Source organism: Anser anser (genome assembly GCF_964211835.1).
Source record: "Anser anser genome assembly, chromosome: 5".
NCBI lineage: Eukaryota > Metazoa > Chordata > Aves > Anseriformes > Anatidae > Anser > Anser anser.
The window spans coordinates 34,073,987-34,090,366 of record NC_139725.1 but is presented as its reverse complement, the minus strand read 5'-3'; the positions used below and the strand labels follow the sequence as shown (position 1 = coordinate 34,090,366).

The 16,380-nt window shown below is 39.1% G+C and overlaps 1 protein-coding gene across 7 annotated transcripts in view; it reads right to left on the bottom strand.

Annotated features, from left to right (window-relative positions):
- LOC310900473 (transmembrane protein 263-like) overlaps positions 1 to 14,153 on the bottom strand; it is a 195,885-nt gene extending 181,732 nt beyond the window's left edge. The window contains exons 1-4 of one of the 7 annotated variants that reach the window (XM_083838524.1): positions 13,966 to 14,105; positions 3,841 to 3,928; positions 1,692 to 1,734; positions 7 to 97 (exon numbers count right to left, since the gene is read on the bottom strand). In XM_083838524.1, coding sequence (XP_083694650.1) covers positions 7 to 76 — 70 coding nt within the window. In that variant the 5' untranslated portion in view covers positions 77 to 97; positions 1,692 to 1,734; positions 3,841 to 3,928; positions 13,966 to 14,105. Of the gene's footprint in view, positions 1 to 6; positions 98 to 1,691; positions 1,735 to 3,840; positions 3,929 to 8,193; positions 8,593 to 13,693; positions 13,844 to 13,965 lie in introns of those variants that run through there. The other 6 variants (XM_083838523.1, XM_083838522.1, XM_083838518.1 and 3 more) reach the window with 6 other exon arrangements.
- Positions 14,154 to 16,380: the final 2,227 nt, after the last annotated feature.

Sequence of the window (16,380 nt, the reverse complement as noted above, 5' to 3'; positions counted from 1 at the left end):
CTGTACCTTCAGGAGGCTCTTCCCGCAGATGCGGGGGCAGTTCTTCACTTGTTGTCTCAGTTTCATCTTCCACCATCTGTGTTTCTAAGCTGGGTCCCTGTAGAACAGAACAACAAGGGGAGGTAAACTGGAGAAAGTTCAGAAAGGAGCCACAAAAATAATTACAGGATTAGATAACATGCCAGACATTAAGCACACACGGAACTCACTTCAGCTGATGAAGAAAGCTGCTGGTAGATTTGTTTGCAGTCTAATTACTTATAGAAGGAAAATGAAAAAAAGGCTCCTCAAAGCTAGCAAAGCTAGCAAGCAGAAGTATGAGGGTCTGAGTGGACTAAACCAGGAACTGAATGGTGAAACGCTTTCTAAATTATGTTTAATATACATAATGGAATCACCATTTCAAATCCCCATTTACAAAGGGTAGCAGCAGATTTGCATCCTTTGGAAGTTTCAAGGAAGAAATATGATCTTTGATTTAAGAGGATTCATCTGTGTCTTACCAAGACTAGATTCTGAAACATTGGTGCCCTGTTGAATGCAGGAGGAGGTAGCACATGGGTTATATAAATGGTACTACAGCTCATTTTTCAGAGGAAGACAAAGCAAACTTGTCTACAGTCTCCTAACCCAACTGGGTCTATTGATCATGTAGTTTTCCCCTATCAGTTGAATTTGTACTTGCATATCTAACACACTGAACAAACCTCAACTGGAAAACTACCAGATTGCCCTCCAAAGTTTTGCAATTTCACTCACCAGCCTTCAGGATCTTGCAATAAGCCTGCAACATTGCTTGTGTACAGATGTGAGCTATCAGATTTGTTGACTTAGAGAGCATTCACTTGTATTTAAGGCTGCTTAAGGCTGCTGAGCTCACTTTTCACACACAAAATTTTAAGGACTTGTGGAGCTTGGAGGTATAGTTGCTTTTGCAGTTTCAAAGAAAAACAAAAAAGGTGTGCCCCCCCTCCATTCTTTTTTTTTTTTTAAGTGATGGCAGAGGAAACAGTAGGGATAGCTATCAAGCTTTTTTTTTTTAAAAAAAATAAAAGAATCAGTTGTTTTCTTTTCAAATGCTAGTACAGTCAAGAGTGAAATCTGAAACATAGCATTCAAACAATGCTTTTGGGCACTGAATACATGAATAGGTTTGTAGTCCAGACCATCTGAAAATGCATACTAACATATGCAGCTGGAAGGTTACAGAAGCCAGCTTAAACACTGGTACATCAACAGCTTGCAAGATTTTGCTATTCAAACTCTGGGGGAAAAAAAAGATATAGTATTCAGTCTGCACTATTTCTATATTTTTCAAACCCTGTGACTATAAGGTTTCACTCAACGGTAAGTATTGAATACTTTGTTTCCTAACTTTGCATGTAATAGAGATTAACTTTTTAAATTTCTTCCTTTAAACAACTACATTACACCTTCATCCATTTCCCTTTTCTTTTGCTCAGAAAAAGGGGCATGAAAACAAGCATCACCGCACTGAGTTGAAGGGAAACAAAACAGGTCCAAGTCTACAAGCATACAAGTCTATTGTGTCAGTGCCATTGCTGCAACCTTGACTTTTGCCATTCATGACAGTGGAAGCTTTACCTAAGGCGTAAACACTGAATCAGTATTTCTCCACATTTAAAAACAACTGATACCAATCCCAGCTTTGATCAGAGCCCACTACATACCAATATGAGGTACGGGTTCAAACACTTTCATTCCTCATAGCAGCTATCATGGAAAAGAAAGATATTTACCACAGAGCCAAATGAGAAAGTAGTAACTTAACTGAGATAGTCTAATCAAGAAATCAAACCCAGGAATCAGTTTCAAATTTCAAAGTCTAGCCATCTCATCACTTCACCTGATGAACGTGATCTACATTTTAAGAAAGTGTAAAAAAATCTGGACAGAAACAACAAATTGAATATAGAATATGTACTTACGTACTTGAGCAAGTTTCTACATCAACCACAGGCAATAAATATATCTCAATACATTTCTTTGCTACCTAATAACGGTACTGAGAGTGAGAGAATACAAGGCTATGTTAGTACACCAAAACATACATTTTCACATGAAAGATGTAGACAGGTAGAACACAAGGCACCAATATTTGCATTGAAAACATTCTGGATCAGAACTGTAAGAACTGCTAAACTAGAAATAGTCTCCTAAAGATCAAAACTATTTAACAATAATTTCGTTAAAAAAACAAAAACACACTACAAATTTAAAGAGCCCTCCATGCAAGGCAAAGTCCATACTAATTATATGACTTCCAGTGACTTAAAAAAAAAAGCAGCAGACATTCACTGTGGATGAATTACCTTCTTCTGAAGAGTCAATAATCTCACTTTGCTACCATTAGACAAACCCGCTTAGCAGTTTATCCTGACAACACTCTATGATAGCGAAGCTCCCTTGGTTTATTATATCTGCTGTCATTTACATAAATGCCAGGACGCAAAATGCTATCAGAAGTGAGCCATGGCATTATCTTTTTTTTTTTTTTTTTGAAATGCATGAACTAGTCAGTGTTCACTAGCCATATGTCTCTCCAGTACAATCGTCATCATTGACAACACTTACCCTGAAATAAATTCTTATCTTAGCTGAGGGTCAACTTTAGCCCTAAACTAGCCCTAATACTAAACTAGTATTAGGCAATCCATCTGTAAAAAAATCAGAGCACTACAGACCACCACAAAGTCCATGACTGACATATTTCAAAATAATTCAAAACTTTAACACTTGCTACTGGAATCCCACAGAAGAAAAATATGCTATCCAAGATTACTACTTTTATAGAACATTCTTAATATCTAACAGAGAAGGACAGAATTTTTGCAAATAATGTTTTCACTACCAAAAAGAATTCATCACAACACAATATTTTGAACTGTATTATGTAGTTTTGTATTTTTTTTGAAAATTGTTCCAACAAAGAAATGATTTGCATTTATTTCAAGATTTAATATTTAAAAAAATAAAACACTGCCTGCAGGAAACCTTGAAATCTTACTTCCTAAATGAAGTTGGAAATATTTTTTAAAGAATAAGCAAAAATTCATATCTCATTGTTATTTTAATCACATTAATATCTTGCCACTAATCTCTCTATATAGGCAGCTTCTAGGAGAAGCAGTCTCAAACACCTGTGTTTATCAGACATTAGTATATCAGTTTAATCACTGAGACCACAGAATAAGTTCAGTGTTAGTACCGAATTTCCCTAAGTAATTAATATGTAAAACAGTCAACATTAGATAAGATGCTAGGTTCTAGTAGTATCCGTATCTAGAAGTAATACTTAAGGCTCAAATGTTGACAGATGTTATTAAAAAGATGATAGAATCTCTTTACAATGGCTTTGTACATTAGATTAGCATGTCCATTGCTTTTTTTTTTTTTCAGTTATATCTGCTGAATTCAGTTCACTAGGTCTGCTGAAAGCTTGGCAATATAATCACTAATACAAGATATCCACAGTTCTGGCAGCATGGTAATCTACGGCAAACAAAAATTCTAGGAAATTGTCTTATAAGAAGATTTGTGACTAAGTTATAGGTAAAATTGTTGGTCTCTTTTTGTTTATTTCAAGAATGGGGCATCAGTGAAGTCTGGTTTTTCATTCTTAAGAAAATTCAACAGATTTGAAAGGGAAGCATACAACTGTATAAGTTAACGGGCTGCAGCTAAGTAGCCATGCTAGTGTCCAGCAATTCTCTAATAACCCTCTTGAGCTCCACCCACAGCAGAAGTAATACATTCAGATGTTGCTTTTACTTTGAAGCTCCCCCCTAGCTGGATGATGCCCTTAAAAATACGCTTTACCTTTCAGTTAGCCCTGAAGCAGTCAAGCAGCTGGACTTGATGATCTTTGTAGGTCCCTTCCAACTGAACTATTCTATCCTGGAAGCATCTAGGAAGCAGGAAGATGCATTAACAGCTCAGAAATGTCAGTAGGTTATTAACTGTACGATATTCTTTTCATTATACAGGGCTTGTATAGCCTTTTAAATCGAGAATGTGGTTCAATTCCTCACTAGAGCCATTGGAGACACACAGATTTAAACACGTATTATTACAGGAATAGGTTATGGCACAGAGCCTAGGAACATGCAATTGAAAAGAACCTCATTTTGCTGTCTTATTTTGTGTTTCAGAGAAGGATATGTATTTATGGATCGAGAGGATTGCCAGTATTGAACTAAATAAGTGCCACAAACTGGAGTGTAATCACCAGCATTTCAGATTATACCTCACGCTTTTTCCTGGGATACAATACTTGAGTATAATTCTGACCACAATTTCACTGTAAATATACTGAAAAATGTAGCATAAGAGACTTTATATTTCACAAGTCCTGCAGTAAGTCTATGCAATGACAGAAAGGAAGAAGGTTCCCACCCATTGAGGGTATTTTCCACAAGGTACTGAGCTATGTTGGTGACACGGGATCTAAGACATGCATTTATCATCATGTCTGTATTAACAAATGATTTCAGCACAATCACGCATACAGTCTATACTATCTCATTCTCAGTAGTGTATTAAGAACTCAAAAAAAACCACAAGTACTTCAAGAGCAACTCCAACACCAGAGGATCATTATTGGGCTATTTTGCATTTAAGTCAACAGTGACACAGGAGGGTCAATGCAAACGTCCAAACTGGTAAGTCAGTGATTGAAATTGCTTAGCTTTCCAAAAAGTCCCTACAGACAATCTTCAAACAACGAGAAAAACCCAGCAACCTCCCCACGTATGCTTTTAGGCCTTTTGGATTCTACTTTTCTAGTTTACACTAATTATGGTATGTAATCTTAGATTGGAGACTGTCAACTGACTGTTCAACTGAGCCAGGTTCAAGCTACTGAGTAACTAAGAAAAACTAAGGCCAAACAAGGGTAAGGGGAAAAAATCATTTTTTCACAGGATAAATTATTTTTTATTACTAAAATTTCATGAGGTTCGGGGCAAATATCTTCAAGTTTCCTTCAGTTTATGACTAGTAAGAAGACAACTTTACTGCTGTTCCCAAACAAGGAGAGGCACGTATCTTACAATTCTGGCCCTGCTCGCCATTCATACTCAATCCCTAGAAAAATCTTAGGTTTTTCTAAATAAATCCTGCACAAAAACAGACAAGGCAAAAACAAAAATACCCCCACACACTCCACAACATGCACAAATAGTCTAATACTTTTCTCCATTATACAGAAATCTATCGGGAATCACTTCCTGCTGGCAGAACAGAAGATGGAGAAATTTAAAGCCCATAGCCATGGCTTTACCAGCAGGTTAGTATTTCAGTTCTTAGACTACCTTTTATTCTAGACTGCTGGCCAAACTCCAGCTTTAGCTGCTACTTTCTCTGTGCATTTTCAAGTGAACAATGTATTTATTTCATGACCTAGATCTTCTTATTTCCATTCTTGTTGCTGAACACTTTACACCATTTTATTCTTTCTTACATTCATCTTCATATTTATTCCCACTCTGCCCTTAAGCCTAGAACATCACTTCTTTCAGTATTCAAAACAGCCTTCTTCCTAGCAAAGCCTTCCTTTAAAAGCCCACAAGGTCATACCTCCTGCTTCGTTCTACACAAATCTACAACTGCCAGCCTAAATCACATGTCCTCATCTGTGCCCAACACTGATGTGCAGGTCTGGTATTCTACGTAGGCACAATTCCAAAAAAGCAATTTACCAGAAGAAAATTAATGGCAGTACAGGCTTCACTGCTCCACATGTGATTTCACTTGCAAGCTCTCAGTACAGGTCCAACAGTTTGTTTTTTTTTTTTTAAATGTAGCACAAAATATATCTCAACTGATAACAAGGGATAAATGCACCTCTTTAGAGTTAAAAAACTTAGTGGATCTGTGGAATAAAAACAAGCAAAGTAATCCCTAATCACAGGACAGTTTGTGCTTTGAGAATTTAAAACAATACTTTTAAAGTACCTGAGTGAAAGCATCGACCATTTTTGCATTATGTTAAGAATGCTTACTGCATGCCCACAAGACTAAAAATAATTGGTTTCCTCCACATTGCATGCTTTCCCCATTCCTAAAACCACAAACAAAACAGCTCCTCTCATCCCAGGTTTGTTTCCTATACATAGGAGAGAGATGGTACATTTTATGATTAGGCTGAACGTGTGCAGATGACAAGAGACTTGTCAGATCCAGTAACATAACAGCTGAGCTTCATTAGGCATTTCTACAATGACGTTATTAATGACAGTGTTAATTCAGGGTCTCTCCTCCATCCAACCACTGTAATAAAGCTCCTCAGAACTTACCTTTGATATTTCATGTTTAATCAAATTAAATTATGCCATCTTCCATATTTGAAAGCAACTTCAGAGCATCCTTTCTGCTTCGACTGAATTACACAAATCCTTAATTCATAAGGAAACAAAACTAGCTTTCTGATTTTAGAAAAGGATTTTAAACAAGCAGACACTGTATAGGTAGTTCAACACGATACCTCTCTTTTCCAAGGAGCTGATTGTCCACAGGTACTTCATTTTCATTTCAGCTAAAGCACATAACTAAACTACCTCCCTCTACACTAGTGCTGATAATCACCTCAAACAGTAGAAACAAGCTTTGAAAACTATCACTACACCTTTTGTAGGCAGGTATTTGTTACAGCTGCAGGTTTTACTTCAGCAGTGAACTTTCAGTATATTGCAGAATTAAGACTTCCATTTAATTTTTTCTAAATGCAACAGGAACATTCCAGTGAATCAGCCATCGTTATTGACTGCACACCCACACCTTATAGGTTTCCAAAGTTGGCTGGGGATTTTTCCTGTAGAGAAGAGAAAAATTGATCTGCAACCATAAACAGTTTTTTTTTTTTTTCCACTTTCCTGTTGGTTTAAGAGAGCCTTTTGATGGATGCTTTGCTTTTAATTCTACAAAACAAGGTTAGCTCATAATGAGAGCTTCTGTGCCAGGTTTCAGCCCAAGGGGAATTTGCGTTGCAGTTATAAATCCCCTAGAACATTAAAGGAAAGTACATAAATAGAAATGCTGAGGATGACACTAGTGTAAAATTATAGCACTTTGTTCACAGTGCGTTGTAAGAAAGTACTAGAAAAGTTGCTTAGATTGCTTCTTGTTCTCTGCATTTGGGCAAAACCCTTAGGGAGGCTATGATTTTAACAATGTTTAATTTTGTCTTGACAATGGGACTGAACATGCCTGCAGAAAGAAGCAACAGGACGAGGTTTTAGTCTTGATTTGGGGTTAGCAACATTGAGTACTATTGTTCTCAGCAAAAGAATCAAATCCTACTTCTCCAGTAGTAAAACAACTTCATACTGTGAGTAATCCCAATTAGGGTTTAACTGGCATAAGTAACTTCTCAACAGAGCTACTGACACCACAGTCTAGTGTCCATTTAGCAGCAGTGAACTGTGTTATACTTTTTACTTTCACAACTTGTGTGGGGCACATAGCGCCACTTAAACAGCAGAGTCAATATGATGTTGAAGGTCTTTTCCAACCTTAAAGATTCTATGATTCTACTCAGTCATAGTTCAAACAGTTCTGGACTTTGAACTAATAATTTTGTTTAGTTTTGTCTTGATCAATAGTTCTTTTCCATCTTAATTTTACTAATTAGTGTTATCACAAAGTGTTTTTCAAAACAAAAAAAACCAACACCTTTCTTCTGATCATGTGTTAGCCTGGCCCATAGAACACTCCTCCCTCAGAGCAGGTTGAACAGTGTGATCAAATGGATACTGTGCATCTGTGTAAGAGCTGAAAAATCACCCGGAAAGATGCTGCCTGATCTGCTGTCTATTCCAATTTGAACTACCACCTCCACAAGGAAGGGTATTATTTGACCAGAACACAGTTCTTATGGAAAAACCAACTGCGCTGAATTGCGCTTGTTTGGAAAAAGGAAGTTACGTGGAGGCAAAGGATCATTAAGTTGTGTAATTCAAACCTTAACGATCATTAAAGCCTGGGACAGGAAATACATACAAAAAAGTCATTACAGAAACACCTGACAGACTCTGAAACAGGGAATACAGATGCGGAATGATGCAGGACCAAAGCTTGACCCTGCATCACAATGAACCCATCTGAAATCAATTAATTACCAATAATGATACATAAAAAAAATCAATTAACTCCTACAGATAACTGACTACTCACTGATTTAGGAAGTTTCACTGGGGAAGAGGAAGTCTTCCTACACCGTCGGTCATTCATTGTCTGTCAATGAAGACTTCAGGGTAGAAAAAAATCACTCAGACAGTGGAGCTGATGAACTAAAAGCAAGTAATAACGAGACTTCATGACCTGCAGTTTTATTGTGCTTTCTACATAACAATTAGCGAAAGCAGGATAAATATTTTTTCTCCTGCCTGATCCTTGGCAGGTGGATATCATGACTAATGCCTATTTTACTCAGACTAAAGAAACTGGATAGTGCACACTGCAGAAAGAGTATTTTCCACTTTCCTAATGAGACGTGCAAGTATCACTCTAGAAAGCTGCAGACAGCGTGAGAAATTTGTCTGAAATACAAATGAGAACTCCTCCGCTTACTAATACAGGCCTATATCAAAGAGGTCATTAATATTTTCTTAACCACAGACAAAAAGAAAAGCATTTTTCTTGTTGTTCTCAGTATAGTCACAACTTCACATGCAGTATTAAAAAAAAAAAGCTCATGGAGGGACACATTAAGCAGTATTCTGTAACAGCGGTTTCCTATGGCCAACTTCAATTACATTACTTGCGTATATTTCCTTATCAGTGCACAACCACTGTTTTAGCTGTAATGAACGGAAATTCAACTAATTTTTCCAAGCGTTTTCACAGCTAGAACATAGTAATTTCTGTGACAAAATTCAGATTCAAAGTACATAAGCATGTACCCAGCTTGACAAATCTGAACGCTCCCAACAAAGTCACAAGAGGCTTCACTGGAACAGTTTGAAATTGAAGTTGACTTGTTCAAAATTTACGGTTTCATTTTTTTAAAAAGTAGACAAAAAATAATAATGTTGCAAATCCCTTTGAAATTAAAGAGTTGTTCCAAAAGTGCCAAAAGTCACTTTAAAAGCTGGAAATTGAGGTTTGTGTAAATTTTTTTATTCAGTCCAGAACTTATTTCTGTTTGGAATTTTCTTTCAACAGGAACTTCAAAACGTGTTTTCTGCAAATCACCAGACATTTTGGAATTAGCATTGAGCAAACAAGACAGGAGATTGTAATATGCTTATCACACATCTCTGCCCCAATGCTTCTGTTGATGGTTACGTAGTAAAGTATCTCATTCCTTGGGTCTGAGATCAGAACTCATTCGTAAGCTCTTTTAGCTCACAGCATTGGTTGCTGTACTCTGCATTTGTTACTGTAGTGTTTTAAAGGAGTAGCATTTCAATTAAATTATTTACTTACCCTACAGAACAAACACTAGATCTCCTGGTACTACCAAGCGCTCCAATTTTACACCTAACCAGCATGCTTTCAACTTGACAGCCGGAAGCACTGCCAGCAATAATATCCCTTTCATTTCAGGCATCATAGAATCTCATTTTCTTCCAAACTAACAGCAAGAAGTGTAATTAAAATCACAACTTGCTGCATACAAGATTCCAACCAGAGTTACTTCACCCAGGAACAAAACAGCTTTCAGATAGACAACACTTGATCATTATGACTGCAAACAACATTGCACCTGTTGACTTAAGAGGAAAAAATTATTCCGCTAGCAGGAACTTTTGGTAATGGCTGCCTGTAATTTTTGAAGACCTGCAAGGTGCACAGGCTCTCCCTCCAAACTGACCTTTACATGGAAAGGAAGCACAGGAGTTGTACCAGAACTTAAGCAGCTCTGCACAAGTGTTAAGATTATCAAGTTTGCTAACAAAAAACACAAGTCACTTCTGTGACTTCCCATAAGTTCAACCAGCAGCAGCATTTCTTTTGAAGAAACTGCTTAAGAGCTCTACCTCTGCTTTCACCTACACAAGCATGTAGCTTGCCCAGAACTCTGATGGCATGTAACCTCTTCCCAACTCTCTGAAATTCAGCTAAAACACTAGGAAAGGATAACAGTCAGAAAATTTGTAAGGTTACTTACCAGACATGACCTATCGTAGGCAAATATTAAAGTTAGAATTATTTATAGTATTTGTACAGTCCATGGTCCCCTTTACTCTTCCTGTCACTTACGCTCACTTTCCTCCTGCTTCCTATAAAAAATTTAAGAGTACATGCCAGGAAAAAAAAGACAACTGTATACTCCATAGAAAGCAATACCTCTTGTCTGTTCTTCCTTTTATAAACTGTTCCTTTCCCAAGTAGTTTTCATTTCAATTGTCATGAGCCAGAATCAGAGACATATAAGAAAAGTTACACATACATCAGATTTTGACAAGACAGACCATGACACCCTTCAGAAACAGATCTGTCTGTAATTACAAGCAAGAGAAACATTTTTAGGCTTTCCATAACTTTTGATTGGCCTTAATCTTCAAAATACCTGCCCTTTATCAGATCTGCCAACTTCAGATATCAAAAGCAGTCAGAAAAACAGGACAACCATAGGCAATAGCTTCACATTCGTTCTCTGAAATATAGCTGTAAGAGTTTCTCAAGCGAAAATGTCTAAATATGACACCCTCTTATCCCAAAATATGGGACTCAAATGCGAGCACAAGCCAAAGCACCACCAGCTTTCATCCTACTTTGCAAAACCTTTTGAATTCAAAAAAAGAGGGGAGCATCTACTTAAATGAAGTCACCTCTTCGAGCTTGCTTTCCCAAATAAGAATTTCAATGCCACCTGACACCCTCGATGCCTTTTATTCCTCTGAATGCATCTAAGTTAGAGCAGTGACAGGAGCAGTGTTAGAAGCAATCACAGTTGCTGCACCAGACAGCTGTCAGGGACTATTCTAATGCCCTAATTCATTCCCTAGTTCAATATAAGGTGTAAAGAGGTTCTGTTACTCAGGAGGCAAGCAGTTCCATCTAAGACCTGAGAAATTCAGAGTTGAGCTCCACAGAACAATACTAGAAACGTGTTGTGCAAAGGTGGTTGACAGTCTAATGGATGGGAGCTAGGTCCTCTCCCCACAGTTATCCACATCCCCATGAATGGAACAGCCCTCCTCACCTGACAGGCTTGCTACCCAGGTTTCTAATGAGGCCTGAGAAGATGCATTTTCATGTCATCAAGATCATCTGCCCTTGAAGGACAGTAAAAGCCCCTGGCATATTCCTCACATATCTCGTATATTCCAACATACAGGAATAGTCCACCTTCAAGCTGATTGCCTCTCACTCCTGACCTACAGTACAGGAAACAGGGGCTTCAACCCATTTTATATTTTGTATAGCCTGAAAGGGTCCATAGATGCCATATGAAAGACCTGCCATTGCCTGAAAGAGAAGGAAACAGAAGCAGAGTAAACACTGAGATGATCTCAAATCCAATCCAGTTTCACCACCTCAAGCTTTAAACTATGACTTTGGCATGCTGCTCTATTTCACTGTACCTTTTTTTTTTAAACAGGATAGTTATTTTATTTGATTGACTTAAAAATAAAGTACATCACGCTTCAGTTTCCTCAGCAACAATCAGACATTAGTTACAGATCCTAAAAGAATTATTTGCACAGAACTCCCCTGATGTTACCACTTCTCTTCATCTGCTTCTTCCTTCCCCTAAGTAGACAAACAGTTAAACAAACTAACATTAGCTTTACTTTGACAGCCCTGCATTCTCAGCAACCTGCTAACCAGCAACAATGAGAAAGACTCAGAACAAATGCTGATTAAAAAAACACACACATTCAAATGTATTTCCTAAGGCATAACAGCAATTAGGGAAGAAATAAGCAAGATGACTTTTCAAAAAGCTTGGTTCTGATGTGTACTTTCCCTGCATTGATCAACAATTTAAACTTTGCATTGATTTGTTTTAAAGTCCCACTAAGCTATTTGTGAGCAGGTCCATAAAAGGGATTCAGATCCAGCTCCCACACCACACAGGCCACCCCTGCCTCCCATACATCCTCCTTTTCTCCCCCTTTTAAGAGGTAAAAAACTGGGGCAAAAACATTTTGATGCATTCCACCTGTTAATTAATAATGTGATTATTTCCAACCCCACCCCCTCAGCTTCAGACTTTAAATCATGAATCTGCAATGATCTTACATTGAAGAAACTGAGGCAACTGCTACAGCACAAGGTGGTATATATGGAAAGAAATACATACTAAAATAAGTTAAAAAAACTGTGGAGCTTTTTATACTGGAAAGCTTACCACAGTGCATATAGATGATAAATGAATAAAAATAAGAAAACAGAGTCTCCCCCTAAATACACACACATTCCTCACAACCAGAACACAACTCTACTCATATACTGCCATATTTTGAGCGAGCCCATCTAAAAATGTCATGAGCTTTCCCACTCTGGTGGGGCAAAAGAGGAATTCAGCAGAAGTAATGGGCTTAGCAAGAATAATCAGTGGTTTACTCTGCATGCCATAAAACAGAAGCTGAAAGAAATCTCTTCTTTTTTTTGGCCTCAAGCTGGATGTACTATTTAGCCAGCACTCTGAGGTTTTTGTTTTGCAGGATAAGTCAACAACTCACCCAAGGCTTGTTATATTTTGTTCCAATACCATACATATTTTTGTTATCTCACACTATCTGAACTAACAAGCATCCAGAGAAGAAAAAAATACAACACCCTTTACTACCAAGCTTTGAAACAAAGCCAAACAAAAAACCAACACTGCATAGTAAAAAACTTATATATATATATATATATATATCTTTCATATGCTTGGAAATTGTCCCTTTTCTTTCACCTGTTAACTGCACAGACACTCAGAGCAGGGAGCCCCTTGTACGCACAAATACTTAACCTAAGTTACCAACACTTGCATTGCCCAGAAGCCAAAGTCTTCATAAAGTGAGGAACTTCTAAGTCGCACGTACTTTACACAGGCTTGCAGAAAGGCCTGAGCCAAAATTCTCTGTTGTGACAGGTGCAGACCACAGGTATGTACAGCTTCTACCTCAAAGAGCTTGTAATTGATAAAATTTTCAGTTAAACAAATTCAGAAGACAAGGAGTACCTGGTATGCCTCGCATTTCAGACTGATTAATGAAAGAGCACAAAGTCATATGTTTGTAAACAATACAGATGCAATATGATAGAAAGATGAAAAAAATACTACATCAATACTCTTAAGTCATTTTTGCAATGTAATCCTGTGTTTGACTCCTACAGATTCGAACCTTTCAATTGAGAGCTAACGCGTTACAACTTTAATAACCTAGTCTCAGCATCCATCTCCACCATGGCACCAAAGTTCAAAATGATTGACTCCGACCCCGGTTAGCCCATCCTAGCCTAGGGTCTTTCCGCAGCAAAGTAACCAGAAGGATACTGCTGGTTCCCTCCACGCTCCCAGGAGCTAAGAGAGAAGAAATGCAGGTGAAGGCGTGAGGCTGCGTTATTTTTGGAGGCACACGGAGAGCATAAAGCCCCACAGCTGCTGCGGGTGTAAAACTGCCTGAAAGATTAGATTTGCGTGAGCTAAGAAACTGGAGGAAAGTAGGACAATTTCTCTGCAGATACACAAACACCAAAAGGGGAGGAAAGCAGCAGCGGGCCAACTCACTTCCAAACCGGTTCTCATCCCAGCAGTAAATAATTCAACCTTTTTTAATGGAACCCTTATCGGGGGATGCTTGGAAGAAGCGGCACCGCATCCCCCGCGAAGTTAGAAGCTTCTGGAAGTGGTACTTCGTGAGGACAGCGAACGATGAGCACCTCGGACCACGCCGGCCTGGCGGGGGTCGGTCCCCCGAGGAGCCGGGGCTCGGCGTACGCCGAGCCCCGGCTCCTCGGGGGGCCGACCCCCGCTTACGGGCGCCCCTACCCCCGCCTCACCTTCATGCCGCGTCTCCCCGCGCACCGCCCGCAGGGGATGGAGGGCGGGCGGCCGTCGTCGCCGGCTCCTTCCCCGTCTCCCCCGGCGCTGATGCTCCGGCTCCTCCCGCCCGATGTAAACACACACGGCGGCGGCCGAGGGAGGGCCGAGGGGGGGCAGCGCCATGGCAACCCCGGCCGGAAGAGGAAGCGCGGGGGTCAGGGGCCGCCATCTTGGCGGGGGTCGGGAAGCCCGAGAAATGGGAAGCCTTCAGAGGCACCCCGCCCTTGACATTGACCGTCGTTTGTATTGTAACAGCGCTTTGCACTTCGTGTCATTTGACAAGGTTGATAAAAACACTTTACAAAATAAATGAAATGCATTTACCACCACGAACTTCCATTTATACCCGCTGAAAATAGACCTGCTGAAAATACAAGGGGAAATAAATTGACTCAGTCATAGTGAAATGAGAAAGTTTCATTTAGAAATGACAGAAAGCCAGCCCTCCTTGCTGTCTTTAACCACATCTTGCCAAGCACTGAGTTACCATGGGGGACCAGGGCACCCTAGCTCACCCTCACGTTATCCTTGGGTCTCCAGCCTGCACCACGGGGCTGCTCCTGCTGCCTCACGTGAAGCTGTGCTGTTTGGTGGTGACAATAAGAGAGAATCACTGGCATGTCAAGTTTTCTTTCTTGTGTACTGCTTTAAGGCAATCATCAGGCACAATCGTGTGGATAGAAGGGTGATACTGCTAGCAAATGGCTTGATGCAACAAATGACAGCCAAACAAGCAACAAAAAGAGCAATGATTTAAAGTAATGATTCCTGGAAGTGGATGATAAAACAACATTAAGCAAATTATGATGATTTTCATTTTCTCTAATTCAGCATTATTCCACTGGTGAATATTACATAGAGAAGCTGTTGAAACCGGGGCAAAATACTTTGACCTTCAGATTTGGTCACAGTACATTCCTAAACATTTTTTTTTCCCCTCAAGAAAATACAATACAGTTTCATAGAAGTTACCATTCTGTGTGTAGGTTTGTGTGTGAGAGAGAGTGATACTTGGGCATAATTTTCCCTGGGTAGGCTAGAAGGCACACTTTTCAGATACAGCATAACATGACAGTATCTCCCTGTCATGTGCGCTAACATTAGGAGATGAGATTTCAGCACTTTTTGCCTGTGCTGGTGACCAGGCACTGGCTGGGAAGTAAGCATCTGGTCGACAACTGAGATCCCAAATCTCAGCCCTGTAATGATAATGCTTTCCCTTGGATCTATCTTAACATATTGAAATAAAGAGTGATCATTATATTCAGGTGGACAGAAGCATTAATACAGAGATAATTAATAGCAACATCAATTTTTTAAAAATGACTGCAAGGTTCTATTTCACCTTTACATACTAACCACCCAAGTGCATGTGACTGGTATCATGAAGGAGAATTACTAACTTGTTACCCATTTACTTTCGTGATCTTTTCAGACATAGTTCCCTCTGCCATGTACTTGCCCTGGATGAAATTTGAATAGCTTTCACATTGCTGGCTGTTAAGATGGAAGATGCAGCATAAGATAAAGGCAAGTATAATGTGATATAAGAAAGGAAATGAATAAACAGTCTTAATTCATTGTAACAAGTAGTCGTGTTATGGCCCTATCGTTGTTTCATGCTAACGTGTTCTAGTAGAAATTATTTCCAGACAATGTAGCTGCTGATTAGCACAACTCCTCCAAACATCCTGTTCCACATCAAAAAAATCCTCCCTTCCTATGATAAAATAAATTGGCCACTAGACTTATCAAGCATCCCAAGAACACCCAGCAAACAAGTTAGCCACAACTTTGCAAAAGTGTAAGCAGTAACTTTTGCTCATGCTTCATTATGGTGAAAGACTCATTGATTGAAATAGCTACCCTGAATTTGTTTGTTTTTGTATGCCTGTACATCTATTATCACAGCAGCATTCAACTCTTTCTTAACTTGACCCTTACAACACCCCCAGATGGTAGGGAGGTACTTGCTGCATCAGGTAGCTGTACTCCAACAAAGAATTCATAAAGTTCTCCGAGAATGAAGTTGATTTCTGAAGGTGTAAAGGTGACTAAACCAAGAGAAGTTACATAGCTACAGCAATCAGTTGACAGAACATCATCATTCATCAAAATCTGAATGAGGTATCTGATGCCACAGAAAACCTTTGTGGTGGAGCAAGGAGCATCACTTAGTCTCTCACGTCCTGAACTGGTAATACCCTAACTCTGGAACTTACTCCTTTTAAATACTTGCCCTTGTTCGTTTTAGGACTTCAATAAATCCTAATGGTATAACAAGAAAAGCCTAGACTAACTGGTGATTCAGCTGTGTCATTAGAAGCTACAAGTCATAACAGTAAAAAGGAGTGTTCAGAGGTCCATGGCTC